Source organism: Phyllostomus discolor, chromosome 14 (assembly GCF_004126475.2).
Source record: "Phyllostomus discolor isolate MPI-MPIP mPhyDis1 chromosome 14, mPhyDis1.pri.v3, whole genome shotgun sequence".
Classification (NCBI taxonomy): domain Eukaryota; kingdom Metazoa; phylum Chordata; class Mammalia; order Chiroptera; family Phyllostomidae; genus Phyllostomus; species Phyllostomus discolor.
In genome coordinates this window covers 18,202,378-18,226,862 of record NC_040916.2, presented here as the reverse complement: position 1 = coordinate 18,226,862, position 24,485 = coordinate 18,202,378, and the positions used below count along the sequence as shown (strand labels likewise).

Here is a 24,485-nt window from a genome sequence, read left to right as displayed (position 1 = left end):
GACTGGCCGTGTGGTTGCAGGCTCCAGTGCAAAGTCACACAAGGCTCCGTGTTTTAAAGTTACTAAGAAGTTCAGGACAGCAATAGCCGAGTACTGCAGCAGTCACAGGGCCCTTGTCAGTGTGCACTCAGTGAAACTGACCCTGAGCGGACCTTTGACCCCCATCTCTGATTCAAAACATCATGCCTTGGGCATTTGGGAAGTAACAGTTTGCTGAGTTATGTCGATCTTCCAAATGTTGACACATTTTATCACATAATATTTTTAAAAATCACCTTCGTTAATATGTCATTGATTTCATCAGAAAAGTATTAGAAGCTGTTAAGCTGATGGTGGTGAATGCAGCATTTCCAAAATTCTAATTTTCATTCAAAAGCTTTGTATTTGACCACTGACAAAGATATCGTGGACATTTTCCTTGAAGTGACAGGCTCGCTTCATTTTTGAGAAAAATGTGTGAAATACCCGGGTCTGAATAAACATAGTTGGTTAGTGGTCCTTTCAAGTAAAAATGGTGTTCCATGAACACAATGTCTAGTTTATCTTCCAAGTAAAGATAACGCTCCGTTTTTGTTATGGAGAATATTGATAAGACATTCAGTCAGTGGTTGAGATTTAGTAACTTTAACAATTTTTGTTGCTTTATCAAGGGCATTTTTAAGTGAAATTAGCCTCTTTTTTCTTTTTTTATTTAATGTGACCAATAAATGACCACTAGGAAAGTAACAGATAAAGACCACCAGTAAAGTTTGGTGCCATTGCCTTGGCTCAGCTAAGCCACCTGGCGCGTACCCACCGCACCATCGATGCAAACCTTAGCACAGGCCTTCTTAAAAAGGTATTATCGGGGCTTCAGGGGTTTGTGCACTACACTTATCCCTTTTCTCTACTGAAAAATGGTGTCCTTTGTTAATAAACACCAGGTAAAGTGTGTGCATGTTCAATAACTTTATATTTATTCATGAACAACATATCTGATTTTTACACTGGTGTCCCATGTAAGAATATTTTTATTATTTATTTTGTGTCTTTCTAAAAGCCTTTCATGTTTTTTTTTCTGTTTAAAACTTTACCACATTCTGTACTCAGCTCCCACCCGGGAACACCTGGCGTAACGTTGGTCACATAATAATCACTCAGTAAAAACATCTCACACGTCCCACCCACCTCAGTATGCCTGTAAGGCGTAGTGTGTGTCTCAAAGCTCACGTGCTGGCTCAGTGACCTCGACGTGACTTGACTTCTCTGGGCCTGGTCTCCTAATTTCCCAAACGGGGATGATGGTAGTGTGCCTTTTCATAGAGTTGTGAATGTGTGAGTGCTTAGGACAGAGTCTCGCTGAAATGCTGGCCACTGTTACTATGGACACTAGACCTGCTGCTGCTTACTGTTGGGATGCGGAGGCGCTGGCAGTGTCGGGAGGAGATGGGCACGCTCTTTGCCTCTGTGAACACTCTGATTGGCTGGGGAGGTAGATGGGTGAGTGGTAATGCTGTTGTTTTCCACCGGCAAGGCGGAGCAGAGCTTCACAAAGGAGATACTTGAGCTGGGCCTCAAAAACAAGTGGCAGTTGGCCAGCCGAGGAGGTCTGAGTGGGTGTGCGCAGGTCTAATCAGGGGGATGGAGGCTGACAGTAACAAAGGCGTGAGCCGTGTGTCCGGGGAACAGCAGGTAGGGAGGCAGAGGCATGGCTGGGTGAGGGTGCGGGGAAAGGAATGATGTGAAGCAGGGAGGGAGGGGAGGGCTAGAGTGTGAGCGCTACAGGAGGGAGTTTCAACTTACTCTGTAGACCAGCAGGCCCCAACCTTCATGGCATCAGGGACCAGCCCTGTGGAAGACAGTTTTTCCACGGACCAGGGTAGGGAGATGGTTTCAGGATGATTCAGGCGCATTACGTTCAAGCTCACCTCCTGCTGTGTGGCCTGGTTCCTAGCAGGCTTGGACCACTACCAGTCCATGGCCTGGGGGTTGGGGACCCCTGCTGTAGACAGTTTTAGGAAAGAAAGAACATCCACAGGTTTGTATTTCAGAAGGAGAACTCTAGCGGCAGTGTGGAGGATGGATGGAGTGGAGGGGAGGAGGGTCATTAATAGGTAGTGTTGGTGAGAGAGAGAGAGAGAGAGAGTAGAAAGGAGGAGAGAAATTAGGAAAGTGTCATTGTCAAGTCCAAATGGCATTGAGCTGGATAAGAGAGAAAAGGAGCATCTGAAAGCTGTGCTGACTTTGCAGATTAGGTAGGCTTGAGCTAAGGTTACAAGTTAGACATTTACATGTAGCGCATCTAGGTGACCATGACATAGCGATGCTGAGTGGATACTATTAGGATTAGGTGCAGCCACTGTTACAGACACAAAACGTAGCCATAGTAGCATGCAGATAAATGCTTATTTCTTCTTCCTACTATAGTCCGTGTGTAAGCAATGTAGTCCAGTAGCGTGTAGCTCCAGCTGTTTTCTGTCTCACTGCCCCGGACGATGTTTTGGCCCATCCATATGGTCCAGGGTGTAGCTCACCAGCAGGTCCACTTGGACTTCTTCATTCCAGCCAGTGGAAAAGGGGAAAAGGGGGGCAGGGCTTGGAGGCATCCCCCTTTTCTTTGAAAGACACAAAGTATATTTCCACGCTTCACTTTTTTTAAAAGGCTTTATTTATTTATTTTTAGACAGCGGGAAAGGGGTGGAGAAAGTGAAGGAGAGAAGCATTGATGTGTGAGAGAAACATCAATGTGTGGCTGCCTCTCATTCGCCCCCAAAGGGGAACCTGGCCCGCAGCCCAGGTGTGTGCCCTGACCGGGGATCGAACCAGCGACCCACAGTTCTCAGGTTGGGGCTCAATCCACTGAGCCACACCAGCCAGGGCTCTGCTCTTTACTGTTTAAAAAAATTGTGGTGAAATACACACTAAGTCACCATCTTAATCATGCACACTTTACTTTTTCTCACATCCTACTGGCCAGAATGTAGTATTTACCCAGCCACATCTATCAGATGTAAGGGAGCCTGGGGAATCTGAATGGCCACACTCTCGGTTAAAAATAGGGATTCTGTTACTACATATGAAAGAGAGAAGAATGAAAATCAGGGACAAGTAGCATCTTTTTCATACAGTTGGAATTAAAGCCTTAAAGCACAGGAGGGATGCAGGGTCTAAATTAGAGATGATTCCACGTACATGTGGAATCTAAAGAAGTGAATACACAAACACACAAAACGGAAACGGACTCACAGATATGGAGAACAGCCTGATGGCTGCCAGAGGGGAGGAGGTTTGGTGGGCTCGGTGAAGAAGGTGAGGGGACTAAGAAGTAGGTACCAAATACTCACAGGGTGGTAAAGTACAGCTTGGGGAATGAAATCAACAATAGTATAGTAACTGTGTATGGTGCTACATGTGCACTTAAAATATTGGGGGGTCACTTTGTAAAGTATATGACTGTTTAACCTCCAAGCTGTTCACCTGAAACTAAGAGTAAATAATATTAATTGTAAAAAAAAAAATCCCCCCCACCCCCACAAAAAACAAAAAGAAGGGGAGAGATTTCAGACCGTTGATGAAATTTGGAAAAATATGATAGGGCAGCTGATGGCCATTGGGAGAACTGTGTGAGGTCCCAAGGTGCCTGCTTTGAAGGGGACTGAGGCATCATTGCCCTACGTACAATGTTTCTTGTATCCTGTTCAATTAATGTTTCTATTTTTCTTAACAACAAAAAAAAGAATCATCAGTTTGACGGTAGCAACATAAGATACAAAAATGGATGAGAGGGTGTACAGCAAGGGTAATAGAAGTAGTTAACATTGGAGCGTTTACTGTATTGGACTGTGTGCTAAACATGCACGTGCTGCAACTAAGGACTGGTCACCGCAGCCTCCACCTTCGGCAAGGAAGCCGAAGCTCAGAAGGACCAAGTCACAGCCAGTGAACAACGGAGTCGGGACGTGAAGCCAGGTTACTGGTTTTACAGCCTGAGCTCCTCATTTGTTGTGCCTCCTGAAGACGAGAGCCCAGAGAACCAGACCTTTGAGGCGGTTGCAGAGCCAGTAGAGGAATAGTTACAGGCAGGCAGTAATAGGAGAAAAGAGTGTCTCGGGGTCCGAGGAGGACGGAATGGGAAAGAGGACAGGGCCGGGCTCATCCTGCAGAGCGGGCGAGTGTGCTGACAGCCGAGGAGACGGGCTGTTGGATTCGGGAATCAACAAACCATTGGCGTCTTTAAATAAAACGTCCATGTTAGGAAGTTCTGGGAATGAAGCCGGACTGCAGAGAATTTGAGATAAAATGAGGATGTAAGTGTCTCTTTGAAAACATTTGTTGATGAAGAGAAGGGACTTGGATAAGAAAAGGGAAAATAAAACTAATTGGTACTAATAAGCATTAACAAATCAGAAAAAGTGAGGATTTATTTTTATTTATTTTTTTCTTTGCTTTTTGCCCAGACTTTCTTGCTTTTGATACGTCAATAAAAACGATCTTTAATTTTTCCTCCCCGACGGCTTTCCGTATGATGGAATCCCGCAGGCGCTGCTACTCGAATCAGCTGGTGTCCGACCGCTACGTCATGCCGGAGCACTTCATCCGCCCCGGGCACCTCTGCTGTGTGAGGATCTCTGAGGACAAGTGGTGGTATCGGGTCGTCATCCATCGCGTCCTCGGGAAGCAGGAAGTGGAAGTGTTCTACCCCGACTTCGGCAACATCGGAACCGTCCAGAAGTCCTCCCTGAGGTTCCTCAAGTGAGTTCACGGAGTTAATAAGGACAACTTATGTCTTGAATGATGATAATGCCGAAGCTCCGTGGGGTAGGATCTCGTTGTGTCCTCTTGCCTGCCTCCCTCTGTCCTGCCCCCCTCACCATCCCTTGTTGTTCTCGGTGCAGACTCGGTGGACGGTCCTTGAGTTTCGCACGTGGGTTGTAGTCGCTTGTGTCTGCTTTCATGTGACTGTGAGTCTGAAACGGACTGTGAGACTAAACTTCAGCCTCTTATTAAGAAAAGGTTTCTTTGGGTTATGCTACGAGTTGCACTGATATAGCACGAAGCTTACGCTCTTCCTGCCTATATTTTAACAGCATGGTTTTCAAAAACTACTCATGTTCTCTTTAGATGGCTTAAAGTGTTGAGACATTAATTTAAAATACATGACCAAAATATTCTGAAATGGTGTGAGTAGCTAAAATCAAGAAATGAGTCAGAAACTCCATAACATGCAGTTTAAAAATATGGCTGAATGTTCATGTATTCGATGATCTGTTGCAGGTGCTGCTACACGAAGCTTCCAGCTCAGGCTATCCCTTGCTCTTTGGCTTGGGTGAGACCAGCAGAGGTACGTGTGCTTGTTTTCCCTTAACCAGAAAACGCTCGATGCCAGGAACAGTTCTGGGTCCTCAGGGTGCGAAAGCAGAACATGGGGCGGACCCTCCCAGATATCACGGTAGACAGCAGGGAGGGCAGACACTCGGACAGACGTGGTTGTGCTGTGGCATACTTGTCTGGTTTGTGACACTGTGTGTGGTGGAGGTGAGCAGGAAAGAGCACTCCTCTCCATTCGAGGTAATCACGGAAGGCCCCATGGTGGAGGTGGCGTGTGAACGGAGCTTTGCGGGAAGGTGAACACTGTAACAGGGCACAAACGAGAAGACACTGCAGCCAAAAGGAGAGCAGCATGAAATACCTCCAGCCTGAGGAGCCTGAAGCAGCTCTTTTCGGCTCCGTGACATAGGATGAGCTGGAGCAGGACAAGTGTCGCCAGAGGGATAGACAGGAACCTGAAGGGGGGATCCATATTCGTGCTCAGGATGAAGGAAAAATTATTGAAACTGTGGTTGCAGAAAAAATTTATATTTTTACGTGGTGAAAAACTTTCATTTTCAGATAGGATTTAGTAGGATTACTGGACTAGTTCTCTTTCAGGAATAACTAAAAATTGTTGATAAAATATTTTTAAAATGTGTCCAAAGCTATCAAACCGATGAAGAGAGGAACAAATTACCAAGCCAGAATTAACGGGAAAGGGGGAACTGTTTCCGCTGTGCGGGCGCCTGCTTGTCAGGGCAGAGTTGAGCCTCGGCTCTGATGCCCTCCCAGATCAAGAAGAACAGGGATCATGAGTGTCCCCCAGTGTGGTGGTCTAGTATGTTTATGGTTTTATTTTCCCACCGTAATCTCTCGTTCATCAGGAATTCATGTTTGCACATAGTTACCGTAGTTCATGTTTCAGTTCGTCACGTGGCTCTCCTGTCTTGGTTATACTTCAGGGATATTGGACATCCACAGCTGTTTTGCAGTTCCAGAAGTTGTGTGGTTTGAAGCCGTTGGTGGGGGTGGTGGACGAATACATCGATGGGATCCTGAACATCTTCCTGTGCGACACGTCCTCAAACGAAGACGTCTACTTCCATCACGTCCTGAGAGCAGAGGGCCATGCTATTGTGTGCCGAGAAAACGTCCCTTCTAAGGTGGGGCAGTCGGGGGGGTCTTCTGCAATATGTTTTATTTAATCTCAGCTCTTTGGGAAGAGAACTGGATGCAGAATGTTATCCGATTCATTCTTTAATCTTAGAGGTTCCTGCGAGAGTCCTGCCATCTTAACACTGAGCACTCCCCTCATTTTTAGATGACCTTAAAAAACTGCGTTTGGCTTACTGTCCTTTAGACTGGGAATACTTCTATTGGTTGTAGAAGCATATAAATAATTGGTTGAGAATTCACTCCAAAGTATCGAATTCTCTCGGGTATTCTTAGAAAAGAAGAATACTCGCTTATTTTGCAATTATTGATAGCGGTGGCTGCATCACTGTTAATATTGATGCTGATAATTTTTGTGACTAGAAAGAACTTTTCAATATCAAAATTTTTTCACTGCTAAATTTTAGAGGATGATACATTTCTTCAACATTTGAAAATTATGAAGTGCTAACTTTTTCACCTTTCTCTGAGAAATTAAACCCTCCCTTCTTTATTTTCTCCTAGGGTTTCAGCGAACTCAACCCTTTGGCTTTGTACACGAAGTCCAGCGGGGGGCCGGAGGATGTGGTCTTGACAGAACGGGTCTGCCCTTCCCAGCACCACTACTTTAAGGAAGTCCAGGAGATAAGTCCACAGTCAAAAGAGGGCGATTTATACACTCTGGTAATAGGTTTTTGCAAATATGATTAGAATTCTTTTTATTGTTAACATTTAATTAGGGGTTACTATATGCCAAACACTGTAAATAGAACATAAAGTATGATATATTATTTAATCTTCATAAAATCTCTGACATAGTTACCATAATTATCTTCATCTTTTAGATGGGGAAACTGAGGCTTTCCAAACCTAGGAAGTGATTTTTGTAGTTACCGAGGTCTCCCGTTAACTGCTGGTTGAAACCTCCCTAGTCATGCCCCCTCCTGTACGAATTCTCATGCACCCAAGTCCGTGGCCGCCTCTGTGCCATTGTGACTTCCCCTGCACCAGCCTAAATGCTCCCACTTGCAGCAATAAACTCATCATCATCATTATTATTATTATCCCAGCAGCAATAATAAAAATACTCATACTATGTGGCAGGCACTGTCATAAGCACTCACATGTCCTAATTAATTTATCTTCACAGTCACTTTACCAGGTCGGTGCTTTCCTACCCCCACCTTAGATGGAGCACATAGTAAGAAGTTGGTGATGTTGCTAACCAGTGACCGAATAATCATGTCCTTTGAGTCTTATATTCCTCGTGACAGAGAGTACTGGGCCAAGAACGTAGGGAGTGTTCAGTGAGAGAGCCAAAAAAGTGGTTTCTTTGGACACAATAAGGATGCAAAATATTATTTTGTTTAAGTGTGTTTTATGTGTGTGACTTTAAAAATTATTGATACGATTGCACTGTGTTAGTAGACGCTTACTAGTTACTAGAAAAGGAGAAGGAAGGCCATGCTGACTGCTGGGAGACCACTGCAGCACGTTCAAAGCGGCGTAAGGGTTTTTGATGTCCCGTTTAGGTTACAATTGATTGGGCCTTGTGTGGCTTTCTGAAGCCTGATTTCTTCTTAGTCATTATCACTTGATTAGAACAATTATATTTCCTGATTCTTCAACAGTGAATTGAATTCAACCTTTAAAATTTTTATAATATCCTGTTGTCACTCTGTTGATGTCTTCAAACAACCATGTTTCAGTCCTAGAAATGAAATAAGGCCATCTTTTTGCAAAAGAGACAAATCTTAATACTCCCCTATTTCATGCAGCCTGCATTTTAACAACACATGAAGACTCATACGCTATACACACACCCCGGCCTCTGCGCACCTCATTCCCTGGACTTCCTGCTCGTCTTTTAAGCATCCCAGCAGTTTGTGTTAAATCCTTCATTGCGTCTTCTTAGAACACCCTTCTCCCCTGGTCCTAGTTTGGTTCTGCTCTGGGAAGGCCCTACACTAATGTTCGTACTATGATTGTCTGGTGGTGTGTCTTCCTGCTACTCGTGTGAGTTCTAGAGCTGGGACCCACTGCGCTCATATTTAAACTCACAGAGCCACCCTGCACACCTTTCACAATCTGTGCTCAGTAGATGCTTGTTGGTCTGAACTAGTCTAGCAGGAGGAGAAGACTGAGGGTCATGGATAAAGTTAGGAAATAAGGTAGCAGTTATCAAAAATCCACCCCACCCCCTGCCGAATATTGGCTTATAGATTTTGGCAACATCGTTAGTATAAAAATACAATAACTTATTTTTCGTATCTACCAGCAGGATATTAATGATGAAAAGGTTGTCATTGGCCTTAAGTATGAGTCAGAGAAGCCATTAAAGGACTCAGAATTCAGCTCTTTGAAAGCCCAAGATAAGAGCTGGAAGGAAGGTGCCAGGCGCTCCGTCCCAGGGCTAAAGGGTCTGAAGGAAGAGACTGAGGTGAGAGGAGGAAAGACAGTTCTTTAAAAATGTGATTAACATGATCCAAACCCTCTGTACACGAAGGGGGCTGGGATGGAAGAGCCGGGGCAGCAGGGCCTCCCTCACAAAACACCGAGGGCGTCCTCTGGTGTAGGAGCTCCTCTGGCATTGGAGCGTCGGTCGCCATCCCATCACTCTGGGCCGGCTTCGAGAATCATGCAGTGATCAGAAGCTAGTTTTGAGAGACCGTGTGAGGAAAGCCCACCAGGAAAAATGTTGACCACTTTTTTAGAGGACACGTTTTTATTTTAATTAAATGCTTATGTGCACGTAGCCCAGGGCCCCCCATAACTCCTTCCCCTGCATTTCCTGTCTCACAGAGCGGTCATTTCCATCTCTCTTGGCTACTGCTTTTGGAATTGACTTCTGTTTCTTCCATTAAAATGACAGCTTATGTTGCGACTTCTTCATTTTTCAGTTTTAAGTATGTATGTATGGACTCCCCCCCACCACACACAAACATCCTTCTTGTCACCCCCCACCCTGTCACCAGCCGGTTTTTGGACTTCCCATTAGCTCACTGTTCAGTGTCGGCGTTATCAGGACTCTGAGTGCCCTTCACAGCGAAGCGGTATGTTACCGCGACTTTTCCTTCCCTAACTTTTATTTCTTTAGTGTTAATGTTTCTGTTTAACTCGGCATACAATACTGGTGACTTCCTTCTGGTGTACTGTCCTGTCAGCTGTAGCACATGGATCGTTTTGTGCTCCCCCTCAATTTTACCTTGACAAGACCCCCCCGGTCTTTCAGGAGGAGGAGGATGTACAGTTTCCTGGGTCCTTGCAATGGGGCGGCAGGGTGGGGAATCTGGTGATCTGGCTGCTACTGCTGGGTTGTTTTTTGTGGGGTTTTTTGCATTTTTTTAATTTTTTTCTTTTTAAAAAGGTTTTATTTATTCTATACAGAGGGGAAAGGAGGGAGAAAGAAAGGGAAAGAAACATCAATGTGTGCCTCTTGCACGCCCCTTACTGGGGACCTGGCCCACAACCCAGGCATGTGTCCTGACTGGGAATCGAACCAGCAACCCTTTGGTTCACAGGCTGGCACTCAATCCACTGAGCCACACCAGCCAGGGCATTAGTTTTCAATTACAGTTTACTTTCAGTATTGTTTTGTATTGGTTTCAGGTATACAGCATAGTGATCAGACAGTCATGTACTTTACAGTGTTTCCCCGGATACTTCCAGTACCCACCTGGCACCGCACATAGTTACCGCCATAGCATTGCCTCTGTGCCCTACGCTGCACTTTACATCTCCGTGACTGTTCTGTAACTTCCAGGCAGTACGTCTTAATCCCTTCAGCTTTTCCACCCAGTTCCCCCCATGCCCACCCCCTCTGGCAACCACTCGTCCACTCTGTGTCTATGAGTCCGTTTCAGTTTTGTTTGGATCTAACGGCTTCTTACTCAGACTTTCAGTCAGTGCTTTTGTCTCAATTTCCACCTGACCCCTCATTCCAGAAACCTCGTGTACCAACTTCTGCATTTCTGTGGTATCAGTGGTATGTATTTGGGTTCTTCTCGGTTTTCCCACCACAAGCCTAGGATTCCACTTTCTCAGGACTGCTTGACCAGCCATCCCTTCTGCCTTCCTGTGTCCAAAATGCAGATGGTGTTTTCTTCTCCTCTGTTCTCTTTGACCACGAGTTTATACCTTAAATCTTTCTATTTTATTTTGGCGATCTTTCAGGAGAGGGGGAGTAAGAAATTGTGCGTTCAAACTGCCATCTTTGCCTGGAGTCAAGAGAAAATGACAACCCTGAATTGTAAAATGTGCTCATACAGGAACTAGAACGCTTGTGCTCTGGTACCTTCTAGGACGAGATCCCCACCGGAATGCCGTGCCTGGAGTCGGTGACCATAGGCGACGATGTCTGGGATGAGAACTGGCTGCCCCTGCACGCTAAAATGGGACCAGGAGGTGACGCTGCCCCCCACTTACTTACCTCCGGCCGCGGTGGAGAGAAGCCATACCAGTCACGTGAAGAAACGCCAGAGAAGGTTAGAGCCTGAGAAACAGAATGCAAATAAATCACTGCTGAAAAAGAAATGTAAACGTAGTTGTCCACACCTCAAGAAAGCTACATATTCTGGAATTCCAAGTCATTTATCAGATGATAATTCAGAAAAATGAATGTTTTCTTCCTGAGATAGTAGTGGCAGGGAGGGGCAGGGTGAAGCAGGGATGAAGAAGCCGTGGGCTCTTCGTGCTCCTCCGACCCGCTCAGTCTGGTCATTACGGTCTGTGTTGCACCTTCCGTAGTTGCTGTGTTGCACCTTCCACACCTGGTCAGGGCCTCGGGGTCTATAGACAAACTGTTTCCCCTGATTGCATTTCTGTTGCTTTCATCTTGTGATATAACCTCTGGATCTCTGCAGTGAGGACATTTGCTAATATTGGTCCTAACTACATGAGTATATGTACATTTTAATTAAGTAATGTAAAATTTTTTAATAATCCCACTGGTTATGGAAAAGACATGTCTGCAGTTAAGGTGCTCCTTATAATTTATGCCATTTAAATACTAGATGAGCAGGAAAATCATCTAACCATGAAAACACTGTTGAAGAAAATACTGCAAATAAGTCATATTTGTTTTTATGGGATGTGTTGTGTTCCCAGGTATTGGGGTGCTGGGTATGGCTTGGGAACGTAGGGAGGAAGTGTCACACTGATACAGAAGGTTAATGAATGCCTTTTCTGGTCTCACGTGCATCGCCTCCTTGCCTTCCCCTGCCCAGGTCATCCTCGGTGTGGCACTCCATCTCCGCTTATTATTGCCATGTTCTGTCTGTAGGATTGGTGTTTCTCTACACAAGATGTATGGGATGATTCATGTCAGCCTTCAGGCCTTGAGAATGGAATGCAAGCCAAAGTTCAAGAGCCGGAAGGACTGGGTGCTCAGGAAAAAAGTGCCGGGACGCCCAGGATTCCAAAGGTAAGCGCTGAAGGGATGTTATTTTCACAGATTTGCGTGAGGAAGCGCTTTCATTGTTTCTAAAGTAAAAGTCTGGCTAAGACCTCTCCCTTACCATTTCGTAGAATGCATGGATGTACAATGTATGTTGGTTTTAAAATTTCAGTGAACCTAATACAGTCGTTCATCTCTTCAGAAGAAAATCTTGAGCCTAAAATGAAAACATTGATTACACATCGGTGTTAGGGATGAACAGGTGTTTTGTATAACTTGGCTCTAAGTTTTAAGCTCTGCACCTGTCCCGTCATCGAGGCCTGTTTTCTTCTCTTCTCTTGGCGGTGGCAGACACACTGACTGGAACAGAATGCGTTTGTTCCTTGCTTCTCAGCTGCATCGTGAGCGTCCTGCAAACAGCAGGACAGTTTGTGTGAACTGTGACACTTGACTGCCAGGCTCCTGCCCTGCCTTCCGTGTGTTAAATTTGGCACTCCTTTCGCTTCGCCCAGATTCAGCCTCTCTTTGGGACATTCGTCTTTTTCTCTCACACCATGGCCCTTAATACTCCCTTGTGTCACCTCTGAGGAGCCTCGTTCGCTCCTTTGCGTTGGAGCTAAGGCCTGGCCCAGTGGCCAGCTGCAGCATGTCCCCTGCCTCCCTAACCCAGCCATGTGAGCTCCTTAGGGACCCGGATCCTGTCTTCCTGGGGGGCCGAGAGCATAGGCTGGACCGAGTTCATATCTCTGCCTTCTCCTTTATTGATTGACTTTGAATGGCTTGCTCCATCTCTCTGTAAAAAGCACTTACTAAGGGAAAAAAGTGGTAGTACGAAAACAGAACACCTAACCAAAACGTGGTCGTTCTGATGTCGAAATGAAGAGACACAGGCCATTAAGCTAGTAGTGAGCCTACTGGAATGCTGGGGGCAGGGGTGGGCTCTCCTTTCCTGCCAGCCTCCCTTAGTCTGTCTGGCAAAGCGTGGTGTGTGTTCAGTAAGTGTTTTATGCATTAACTTGATAGTCACTAGATTAGTGGACTTGTTTATCTAGAGATTATTTCAGTTCTTAAAATGAGATTATTTATGATATAAAATTATTTGTCTTTTGTATGTAAGTAAGGGTGGGAAAAACAAGCTTCATTCTTCCATTATAGTAACAGTTACTTTTCATGCTTTTGCCTCCTTTTCCCCGTTCTGCAGCAGCCACACTTGGAAGGTTCTCCCGATCCCTCGGCGTTGCCCGAGCTGGAGGAGTTCTACGTGTCTCTCGTCCAGTCCCAGCAGCCCGCCGACGGGAGCCAGGGCGAGCCTCCCGTGGCCCAGACGCAGCCGGGGCCAGTTCCGCGCTCTGCGGCGGCCCTGGATGCAGCTCCCCCCGCGGCGGATCCCCCAGAAAGGCACTCCGGTTCAGGTAGGTTTTCATGCAGGGGACACACCCAGTGGCTCGCCCCCTGGCCGAAAACCTCCTCTCATTCAGAACGCACTTGGAAAAATGCCGACTCAGGCATTTGTCTGCAGTCGTGGGCGGTCAGTGGTTCCCCCTCACTTCGCCGCTCTCTTTTTTTTTTCCTGTAGTTTGGGGAGGAGCCGGGCTTATGTGCAGAAAAACTTGCCGGACTTTAGTGCACAGTTCCGCGAGTGCTGACAAACGCCCACAGGCCTCATAACCACCCCGCACTCACGGTTCAGGACTCACGGTACAGGACGGTAAAGGACGTTTCCATCCGTCTCGAAGTCTTGTCGAGTTCCTGCACAGTTGTCCCTCCGGCCGCTTGCTGGCCTCTGCGTGTTACTCTTCCTTTCTAGACTTTCGCATTGAGGGAGTCATGGAGTGTGTCGTTTTTATGTGTGAAGAAGACAGTGAATTGTCTCACTTAGCAAAATTATTTTAGGGATTCATTCAAGTTGTAGCCAGTACCAAAAGTGTGTTTTCGTTCACATCTGCCTAGTACCCAGGTGTGTGGAGACTCCACAGTGGGTTTGTTTGACCAGGGCTGCCCAGGTGGTTTGGGGATTTCTGTCTGCTGTTATGAATGAAGCTGCTGTAAACATTCATTCACATACAGCTCTTTGAGTAGACATGATGTTTTTTATTTCTTTTCCGTATATATTTAGGATAGGATTGTGGGGCCATAGGGTTGCTGTGAGTTTAACTTTTTAACTGCCCAGATGTTTTCCGAAGTGGCCATACCATTTTGTGTTTATACCCGCAGCCTGTCGCCCCACACCCTTGCCAGCGCGTGATGTTGACCGTCTTTTTTTTACATTTCTGGTGGGTGTTAGCAGTGTCTCACTGTGGCTTTACTTCACATTTCCCTGTTCGCCAGTGATGTTGACCATCTTTTCGTGCGCTGTCTCTGTGTCTGCTGTGGTGAAGCGCCTGTGCGAGCGCTGGCTCGCTTTTATCCGACCGCCTTCTTTTTAGTGATTTGCAAAAAACTATTATGGACACAAACCCTTTGACAGGTACAATATTGCAAATATTTTACCCCAGTTCGTGGCTTGCCTTTTCATTTCCTCATTAGCATCCTTGGGAGAGCAAACACGTTCATTTTGATGAAGAAGGATTTGTTGGATTTATTTTTCTTTAGAGTTTTGAGCTTTTTGTGTCCTGTGTTGAAATCTTCCCTAACCCAAGTAAGATTTGTCCTTGCCTTTCTTAGAAAAGTTCTACAGTTTTTGGTCTTACATTTAGGTCTGTGATCCAGTTCGTTGCTTTTTGTAATATAGTGTGATGTAAGGATCAGTGTTTATTCAGGTTGCTTATAAATATTCATTTATTACACCCCCATTTGTTGGAAAGAAGATCCTTTTTCACGAAACTAACTATATCTGTGTCAGAAGTCAGGAGGCCACATCTGTGAGGACTGATTTCTAGCATTCTGCTCTGTTCTGCTGGCCTGCATGTCTTCATCACACCACCGTGTCAACTCCTGTGGCTGCGTGAGAAACCTTGAAATCATACCCCTTTGTTCTTTTTTCAAATTCTAGGTCATTTTCATATGAATTTTAGACTTAACCTAATTCCTACACAAAGCCTGCTAAAATTTTTACTGGGGTTTTTAACAGTCCTCTGATCTATGAGGGTGACCCGTCTCCCCATGCATTTTAGTCTTCTTCAGTTTCCGCAGTGTTGTAGTTTTCGTGTGTCGGTGTTGTTCATATTTTGTTAAATGTGTACCTAGTATTTAGGTATTTTGTATTTTAAATCTATGGCATAAGTGGTATTTTTATTTCAATTTTTTATTGTTGCTAGCTTATAGAAATATGGTTAAATTTTTTTATATTGTCATTATATCTTTTGACCTTGCTCAATTTAGCTTGTTACTTTTGTCTTTGGGATTCTCTAGAGATGATCATATGATCTGTGTGTGGGCGGGGGGAGACAGGTTATATCATATGGCACCTTCGGCCTTTTTTCCGTTTTCGTGCGTTGGTTGTGGCTTCTGGTGCAGGGCCAAACAACAGAGATGAGAGTGAGATCCCCCATCTGGTTCTTGACCTTCAGGGTTGCACTTAGTTTTACACCAGTGAAGTATGATGTCAGCTCTAGGTTTTAGTGGGTACCCTTGTCAGGTTGAAGAAATTCCAGTTTATTCCTAGAATTCTGATAGTTTTTATCATGAATGGATATTGAATTTTATCAAAAAAAAATTTTTTTGCCCTCTCTGGTGTGGCTCAGTGGATTGAGTGCCAGCCTGCGAGTGAAAAGATCACAGGTTCGATTCCTAGTCAAGGCACATGCCTGGGTTGTGGGCCAGGTCCCCATTTGGGGGCATGTTAGGGGCAACCAATTGATGTATCTCTCACACATCAATGTTTCTCTTCCTCTCTTTCTCCCTCCCTTCTCTTCTCTCTAAGGATAAATAAATAACACCTTTAAAGAAATACTTTTTTTGCCTCTATTGAGATTACCCTTTTTTAAAAAAGTCTGTTAACAGGGTGAACTACATTGAGTTTCTAATGTTAAACCAACCTTGCATTCTCCGGCTAATGGCCCCTCCGTCACGGTGCAGGGTTCACGGGCTTTTGTTGAAATCCCGTGATGAGCGTCTGTCTGTGCTCATGGGGGCTGCTGGTTTCTCGTTTCTCGATTTGTCGTCAGCTGGTTCTGGCGTCCAGGGCATGCTGCCCTCGTCAGATGAGCTGGGATGTCTCCCCTCCCCTGCTCCTTTCTGTAAGGGTTTGTGTGGAGTCCGTATATTCCTCTCCCAGACATTTAGTGGAATTCAACAGGGAAGCCCTCCGGGCCTCAAGTTTTTTTCTGTAGAGTTTTAAACCATAAATTCAATATCTTTAATAGATACGAAGCTATTTAGGTTTATTTCTTCAATGAACTTCAGTAGTTTTGATTTCACAGATTTTATCTATTTCATCTAAACTGTAAACTTGATTGGCATAAATTATCATAATGTTCCTATACCATTTAAATATCTGTAGTGATATCTACCGTCTCATTTCTGATAGTGGTAATTTGTGACATCTCTCTTCCCCTAATCAGTCTGCCTAGCCTGTTACCAAGGAAACCAGTTTTTGGTTCCATTGATCTTCCTCTGTTGCTTTTCTGTTCTCGATTTCATTGATTTCTGCTCTTATTTCTTTTTTACTAGATTATTTCTTCTGCTGCTTTGGTGGTGGTATTCTCTTCTGTTTTTAGTTTTCCAAGTTAAAACCTTAGGTCATTTGTTTCATAGCCTTTTTTCTAATATAAATTCAATATCAAACTTTTGATATTAGAATATTCAATGCTATATTTAATTTTAAATATTAATTATTTAATGCTGTAAATTTCCCTGTGAGCCCTGCTTTAGCTTATCCCATGAGTTCTTGTGTGTTGTATTTTTTTTTCATTAATTTCAAAATATAGTCAAAATTACCCTTATGAGTTTTTTTCTAGAAGTGTTTGTGTAGTTTCCAAATATTTGGAGATTTTCCAGATGTCTTTGTCAGTGATTTCTAATTTCGTGATTGGGAAACATACTTTGAATCCTTTTAAACCAGGACACTCACTGAGTAGCCCAGAAGACAGTCTGTCTGAAGGCCCACTCCAGAGCAGCGTGGAGCAGGGCCCACCACCCGGAACGACCTCCAGGGAGCCGAGGTGCGGGCTGGCCGGGCTCACTGGGTGCCGTCCCTACTCTCGGGGCCTCTGCCCGCACACTTGCTGTCCAGGCTTGGCGACATGTGAAGCTGTCGTCTCACCTGTTTTGTCCGGGTCTCCTGTTGTTTAAAGCAGGAAAGACTGTTCTCCGGTCCTTGTTAGGTCAACGTCACGTCTGAAAGCAGGAGTGTTGCTGCCCTTTTAAAGGGTTAGGTCATGTGATGGCCCTGCCTTTGTGTTTTTATGCCTTTGCACACCCGAGCTCACTGAAGTAAAACCACATTATTGCATCAGATGCAACATCTCTTTTCCTCTCGAGTGGGCATTAACTGCAGTTTTATGATTGGAGTTTCCCTTTTCAGAATAACAGGTCAAGTCCTCCTTGAACATAATTCGTTACAAATGTATGGAACATACGCCACATACTACTGTAGCTAGTGCTGAAGATGCAGAGATGAATACAATACCGGACTGTGCCTGCTTTTTCCTCTGAACTTTAAAAAAAATCTGTGTCTTTAAGGTATAGAGCAGTGGTTTTCAAGATGCAGTTGGCATTCCCACTCCAGTGTGGAGCGTTTGTGGTGGCGGCCAGCATGAGAGCGCATTGTTGAGCTCGCCTGGATTTTTTGTCTAAAGCAGGTCTTAGTGAACGGAAGCAGTGCGCTGGCGAAAGCTTCCTCTCACGCCGTGGGCAGGTGGTAGACACCTCGGAGCCCAGCTGCTTTTAGCAGAACTGTCTAGAATGCACACCTGTGAGAGCGCCTAACACTCCCTTCTTTGGCTCTTTGGAGCTCTGACACATGTGAGTTCCCAGCAGTTTCTTGCATTTAAAAGGTTCCTTTTTAACTTCTTTTTTACTTATTTTATATTATTTTTCTACCAAAGTTTACACTCAGTATCATTCCACACCAGTTTCAGATGTGCAGCGAAGTGGCCGGAAAACCACGTGTACTGCACAGAAGGGTCCCCCCGCAGCCCCAGCGCCCACCTGGCCCCACTCCCGTTATCTCGGCATGACTGGCGGACTCTGGCTGCTGCAGTCCACGTGCCCCTGGCTCCTCCGGCTACCGATGTGTGCTGCTTAGTCCCTTCACCCAAAAGGGTCTTCTTAGCGGGAAGTAATTCCTGTGGAATTCGTGTTGTGGCTGATAACTGGTTTTTAAGAACCCCGCAGCAACCACAGTCTCTCAGCCAGCTTTGCTTTCACACTGGCACAGACGTGGAATCGGGCCCCTTTGGCAGTAGAGAATGCCCAGGGAAGGAAGTGGGGCGCTGAAGGCCTCCTCCCTGCAGCTGGAATCACATCCTGTCCGTTTCATGGTGTCCTGGAAAGAAAGCTTCCTCCCTCGTTCAGAGGGCACTGATCTCCTCTCTCCTTTGCCCTCATCCAGACGTGGATTTGTTGTATCTTAGGGCACAGTTGCCACCCTCATTGCCCCTCCGCTTGTTGGCTGGTTTCTGGGTCCCATCCCCTGGTTCGCCATCGCTAACTGCCACCACCCGACAGAAGAGGGCCGGGACCGGGGTACAGAGATCTGGAACAGGAATGGGAAGGCGGTGAGCGTGAGAACCCCTGAACAGGCCTGTGCTCTCTCTCTCTTTCAGTGGAAAGCTCCCCCGGGAGCCCGAAGAACGATGACCTCTCCAGCAGCCACGCCCTCACGGTGTTCACGGATAAGAGCCGTGGAGCCATGGACCAGCTTTCTCTGATTTTGTCTCCCGAGCACCAGGTTCCTCAGAGGTTCTACATCCCTCGCAGCACGGCCACGGCCGCCTTAGGGGCGGCTGCCCGCCTGGCCACGTCCAGGAGCTTCCTGCACTGGTACCCCAGCGTGAAGGGGATGGAGGCCTGAGGGCGGGAAGCGGGGGCCCCGCTGCCGCTTCGGCTCCGGCTTTCCGCCGAGAGAAAACAGCATTTCGGTAGCGGGGGGCCTTTTCTCGCGGTGTGACTGTGCATTACCTTTGTTGTGTAAGTGCTGGTTTTTGTTGTTCATCTAAACTTTTTATTGACAGTGATTCTTATTCTGTATAGTTTTGTTCACCTTTAATGTAGTTAACAGAGCTTTTATTTTTTGTTTTTTTATGTTGCTATACATGTTTGTCTTGTGCCTATCATGACTGATAAATGAAAACTAAAAAACCTATGTTTTGTGATCCATATTGAGTAAGATAAAAATGACCTCATATCCCTATTTCCAGAAAAAGGATGTCTGAATTTTTAAAGCTGCTTTTTCTGTTTGAGATCTTGTATCTCAGAGAAGGAATTCAGGGCTTGAATTCTCACCATGATTATTTCTTGGGAGTTCTGGGATCAGCAAGGAAATCTACACCTGAAGTTTTGGGCATACACATACTTTTGCAGTAAAAATAATAAAGCTGTTTCTCAGTATCCGGCAATTCCCGGGAGAATTTTTATTACTAAACAAGATAGAGACGGATGTTGAAACCCAGCTGCGCCGTCTCGGCGGCCCTCACGGTTCCCAGGAGCCTTCGCGCAGCCGCAGTCCGGCCGCACGCGTAAGCGCTTACGTGACGTCCCGTTCTGTGCAGTCCGGTCGGGTGACGTCTTCTGTGACGTTCTGTTCAGCTCACGGTGCCGGCCGACAAGAGAAGAGAAAAACCTGCAAGGTGAGATTAAACAAGGTAAGTGATACTAATTTATCTGTGGTAAAGAACCAGACTTGCCCCCCAAATGTCAAAACCTAGCACGGAAGCGCTTCCTGGACACAGAGGCGGAGAAGCAAGTGCGAGTTGCCGGCCGCCGCGGGTAGCCAGGGCCTGGCCTTTCCAGCCGCGCTCCTGCGGCCGCCGCTTCCGAGCCGAGCGGGAGGCGGCCCCGAGCTCGTTCTCTCTTTCTACAGCGAGGAGTCTCGCCTCTTCCCTTCTCAGCTACGTAACCAGCAGAGTGTCCTTGAGGAAGGGAGAGAGATGGGAGTGGGCATCAGAGTGCATTTAAATTTCAAAGCTTACTGGCCGAGACGTCTGTCTTAGGAGTAAGGAATCGTGAAACAAAGTTAAACCCGGAGTCTCTAAATACTGATAGTTTTGGGTTTAAAACCCTTAGAGAAAACATGTAATGCAATACAATTTAAAAATCTAGATTCACTTCTAATTCCAATTATCTCTAAGAATGATGACCTACCAATTGACCAAAAAAAAAAAAAATATCTGGAAACATCACTGATCGTTGACCCAAAAGAAAGGACAGGTTCTCATTTGGAGTTTTTGGGTATTTTTATATCGGGCATTTTTACTGGAGAGGACATTGGACGAGTTACATGGAGGGTCAATAAACAGTTCTGTTAAATAATGCATGCGACGCTGTGGACGAAGCTGGTAGAAGCAGTTTTACATATTTAGCAGGTCAAATTGTGATCTGCCCTGTAATAGTGCTCAGCTGCCTGTGGGCACTCTGCCGGCTCCGGGTCCCCTGACAGCGATGGAGTTCCCACTTTGCCAGTGAGAAGGGTTATGGGATCCCTGTGTGCGGCTCTGTCGTAGAGTCCTGGCCATTTGCAAAAGGCCCAATAGAGGAGACTCGCTCAGACAGAGCCACCTCATACCAAATATCTGTTAACACACTACTTAGTGATGAATAGTTAACCCCCTGTTTGAGTTAGCAGAACGGACCTTTGGGAGATGTGTGTGTTTGACCACCTGGCTGTGACTAGGAGAGCCAGCCTGCCCATCTGTTTACTTACCGTCCCCCAAAAGGCGGGCTTTGTGTGGTAGTTACAGCATCGAACGAATTCAGTAGATTATTTGCAAATGAGTGATTAGATCTTTGTATATGGGCTGGAACAGCAAAAAGAAATGTTCAAAAGATAGGTAGATGATGTGTGGTTTAGAGTTAAATTACACTTGATTCTGAGAAGATGGGCTGACGTCTACTGAACCTAGAACAGCCCGCCCTCCCTACACTTCCGGTGCTAAGACTCCGCTAGGAGTAACTGAGGTCCCCGGGAAGTGGTGGCTGGAAGCCGGAGCCGGAGGTGTGGCACAGGGAAGGGGGCTGGGAACACCCAGGAAGTTCCTGGTTGTAAGCTCTTTTTTTTTTTTTTTCCATTGTTTTATTGTTGTTCAAGTACAGTTGTTTGCATTTACCCCCCACCCCAGCCATCCCTATCTCCTTCCCCTGACTCCACCCGGCCTTGGTTTTGTCCACGAGTCCTGAAAACCCCTCCCTCCTCCCCTCTGGTGACTGTCAGTTTGTTTTTAATTTCAATGTCTCCAGGTCTCCTTTGCTTGCTTATTTGTTTGGTTGATTAGGTTCCACTTATAGGTGAGATCTATGGTATTTGCTCTTCAGGGGTGGGAGAGGGAGTGGCTTGGAGCCAGCGCCCCCCTTCCTTCTGAACCCACCACGGGCTGTCCAAAGAGGGGCTGTTCCAGCTGCAGCCGCCACACCACGGGCCTCCCCCCAGCTCCCACACATTCGAGGCGCCCCTTGTGCACCCCAAGCCTGGGGGTGAAAGAGGCTTCTGCATCAGTAGGACTACGTCTAACCTAGAGACTGACTTAGAATCACAGAGATGTGATCCAGAAGGGGCCTTAGTCGGGGAAATGTGGAGCCTAGAAAGACTGACTTGCTTCCGGTCACACAGCTTACATCCCCGTGCCTGCGGACTTCGAGCTCCCTGCCCTTTCCACGGGAAAGTACTGCAGCTCGCTTGGGTGATTGAAATGGTGGGAAGCCAGAAGACCTAGTGTGCGGTAGGCAGGTACGTGGAGAAGAAAAAGGTTCTGTTAGCAGAGCAAACCCTGGCTCTGGAGGGGGACTGATTCACTCGGAGCTCGCATTCTTGCACCTGGGTGGTTTAAAGAGCAGTGGGCCAGTTCCACTGAAGAACCCAAAAGGGGGGATGGTAAGGGATGAGAAACCAGCATCCTACAGAGCCATCTTCCCGAGGCTCCCTGTTAACATTCGTACTCTGTAGCAAGGCTTTCCCAGCAAACTTCCCATGTCTTTTCAGACTTCAATTCACCTCATTTATAGAGATGGTGCCACGGACTGCGTTATTCGTAATCTGTGAAGCCATTACTGAGACATTTAAAATATTTCTTTTCTTATAGCCCATTCGGATGCTGTGTCTGATGTGGTTAGCCACCTGCCAACCCACGAAGTTTCGGGTGTCATTGACCTGTTGGAGCCGGAACCCGTAAACTCCGCTGGTTGTGAGCACGTGGACAGAAGTTGTTTGGACTACCTCGGTCAGGCACGGCCCTGACCCTTAGCCCCGTGATTGGCCTGTGTGCCTCTTTTCCCGGGGAATCCTTTGACCCACCCCAAACTGAGTAGAGAATTGATTCAGGGCTGATTTTTCTGGGTATAAACATAGTATTCAGGAAATGCTTTCAGCTTTCTGTTTTATTTTAAATTTTCTTTTATATTTCTGTTAATCTTTTATTTTTTTTTTAATCCCTGGCTGATGTGGCTCAGTTGGTTGGAAGGTCATCCCATCGATGAAGGTTTGAGGTTTGCTCCCCAGTCGGGCACGTACCTAGGGTGCGGGTTTGATCCCCGGTCCGGGCGTGTGCGGGAGGCAACCGATTGGTGCTTCTCTCTCGCATCCATGTTTCTCTCCCTTCCTCTCTAAGAAAAGCAATGAAAAAAATGTCTTCGGCTGAGGATTAAAAAAAGTTTTTTTTAATTTATGGAAAATGGTTATGAGAAAGTGTTTACTTGACTATTCTTGGTGCAATTTAGATAAGTAATTTGATGAGGAAGCCAAATTTGTGAATCACTACTCTGTACTTTCGTTATAGCGCTAATGAGTGGTTACTCAGACCAAGGAATTGTGATTAGCCTTGTTTTTGGAGTCTGTAACAGCATTTTGCTTAATGTATTTAAATATTTATGAAGATGGAATTTGCTCTGTCAAAAGTATCTGTTTTTTTTTTTCATAATTAGTTTTTGTTGCAATGATTCTTTAGGAATGAAAATTTCACTTAAATATGTGACTAGAGTAGAAGAACTAGAGTAAAATACAAGATTTCCTTGTGTTGTTATAAAAACAAACTTGATGTTCCTCTTGACTAGAGTATTTGTCTTCGTTTTTGGCACAACCTCCTTATTCTTAAAGTACTGTGGCCTTTGTAAACCCTTGTTGTATTGTAGATAAACTCATTTACTCTTTGCAATTGGAAATTAATTTGCACTGGAGCTATTTCTTAAGTATCTGACAACACATTTCAAAGACTTGTTTTCTTTCTCGTGTCTATAGAAACATATCGAACCCCTATCAGCCACCTTCCAGTTTCTTAAACTCTCTGCCCAGCCTGCCCCCCGCACCGAATACCACGCTGGTCCTGTCTTGTGGCTGCGCTGGCTTGACTTCTGAAGCCACGTTCAGGGCCTGCGCTGCACTAGTTGTTCTGCCCACAGCCCATGGCCTCCAGGTGGTTCTCAAACTGCTCTTGGGTGATGGTTGGTGCAGACTTTTCCTTCACCTGTCATTCCACTGGACTCTAAACCAAAGACAGCTCAGTTCATTTCTTGCCAGAGAAATGACTGCTGGACGAGGCATCCTGTTCGTGTGGTGTCGTTCCTCGTGGTCGGAGGGACACCCTTTCCTTATACTGTACGTGTGGAAGTGCCTGTCTGTTAGATAAGACTGTGTTCCATTTGGGATACTCTTAGTTAGGCAAAGTATACCCCCCAGGAAGTTCCCTATTCCCTTCTCACACCTTCCTCTTAGTGGACACCTGTTTGCGCTTTGCTTAGGTGGATGAAACTCAAGCGAATATACGTGATATGGGCCAGAGCCAAAGGTTTATCCTTCTGCTTCTGAATTTTAAAAGTCACAACGTTCCCGTACTGATGTGGACTAGGGCAGTAAAACAAACCGAGAGTGGAGGGGTGGGACATTTGGCTGTAATTAACACAGTAACATCCTTTTACCTCTAACGTGGTAGGCAGTGGATCAAGTAGACAGAATGGGTTTTTCACAACTTTTCCTGCAATTGGTGCAGATTTATATTTGCTAAACTTTTTAGATTCAGAAACATAAGTCCACCAAAACTTTTTGGTTTTTAATCTAGTTTCTACTTGGAATTGGTCCTACAGTTGACTTGACCAGGATTCACGAGGCTCAGTCAAGTTGCCTCAAAATCTTCATTTAAGAGAAAAATGGTGAGTTTACAGTAAAAGCAAAATCAGTTGTAGCAAATGTCACGCATGTATCAGTAAGCCTGTGTTCTGTCCTGGTTTTGCTTAGCATCTTTTCAGACTTACAGAGCCATTCAGCATTTTGTAGAAATCAGTTTATGGTGTCCAACCTAGAGCTCTGTGGAGTTTTTATCAAGCCTCTCGGCTAGGTTGAAGGAAATCACACTCTCTGGTACTACCTTGACCTTGGAGCAGATCATAAACACGGGCTACTCTGGAGACAGCCTCATTCAAGACTGTGTGCTTGAGCAGCGTGGCAGAACCATCTGTTTGACATCAATGGAATGTTTAAGGACTTCCAGGTTCTCTATGAATAAGTGATCCCTAACCTTTTGTGGGGTCACAATCTATTATAAAGTAAATGGCAAACATTCATACA

The 24,485-nt window shown here is 45.7% G+C and overlaps 1 protein-coding gene across 1 annotated transcript in view; it reads left to right on the top strand.

Annotated features, from left to right (window-relative positions):
• TDRD5 (tudor domain containing 5) overlaps positions 1-18,791 on the top strand; it is a 45,779-nt gene extending 26,988 nt beyond the window's left edge. The window contains exons 9-18 of the mRNA XM_036015759.1: positions 4,519-4,731; positions 5,254-5,320; positions 6,252-6,452; positions 6,967-7,125; positions 8,723-8,881; positions 10,743-10,925; positions 11,723-11,863; positions 13,041-13,364; positions 18,352-18,463; positions 18,544-18,791. Of these exons, the coding sequence (XP_035871652.1) occupies positions 4,519-4,731; positions 5,254-5,320; positions 6,252-6,452; positions 6,967-7,125; positions 8,723-8,881; positions 10,743-10,925; positions 11,723-11,863; positions 13,041-13,364; positions 18,352-18,463; positions 18,544-18,791 (1,807 nt within the window). The remainder of the gene's footprint in view (positions 1-4,518; positions 4,732-5,253; positions 5,321-6,251; positions 6,453-6,966; positions 7,126-8,722; positions 8,882-10,742; positions 10,926-11,722; positions 11,864-13,040; positions 13,365-18,351; positions 18,464-18,543) is intronic.
• Positions 18,792-24,485: the final 5,694 nt, after the last annotated feature.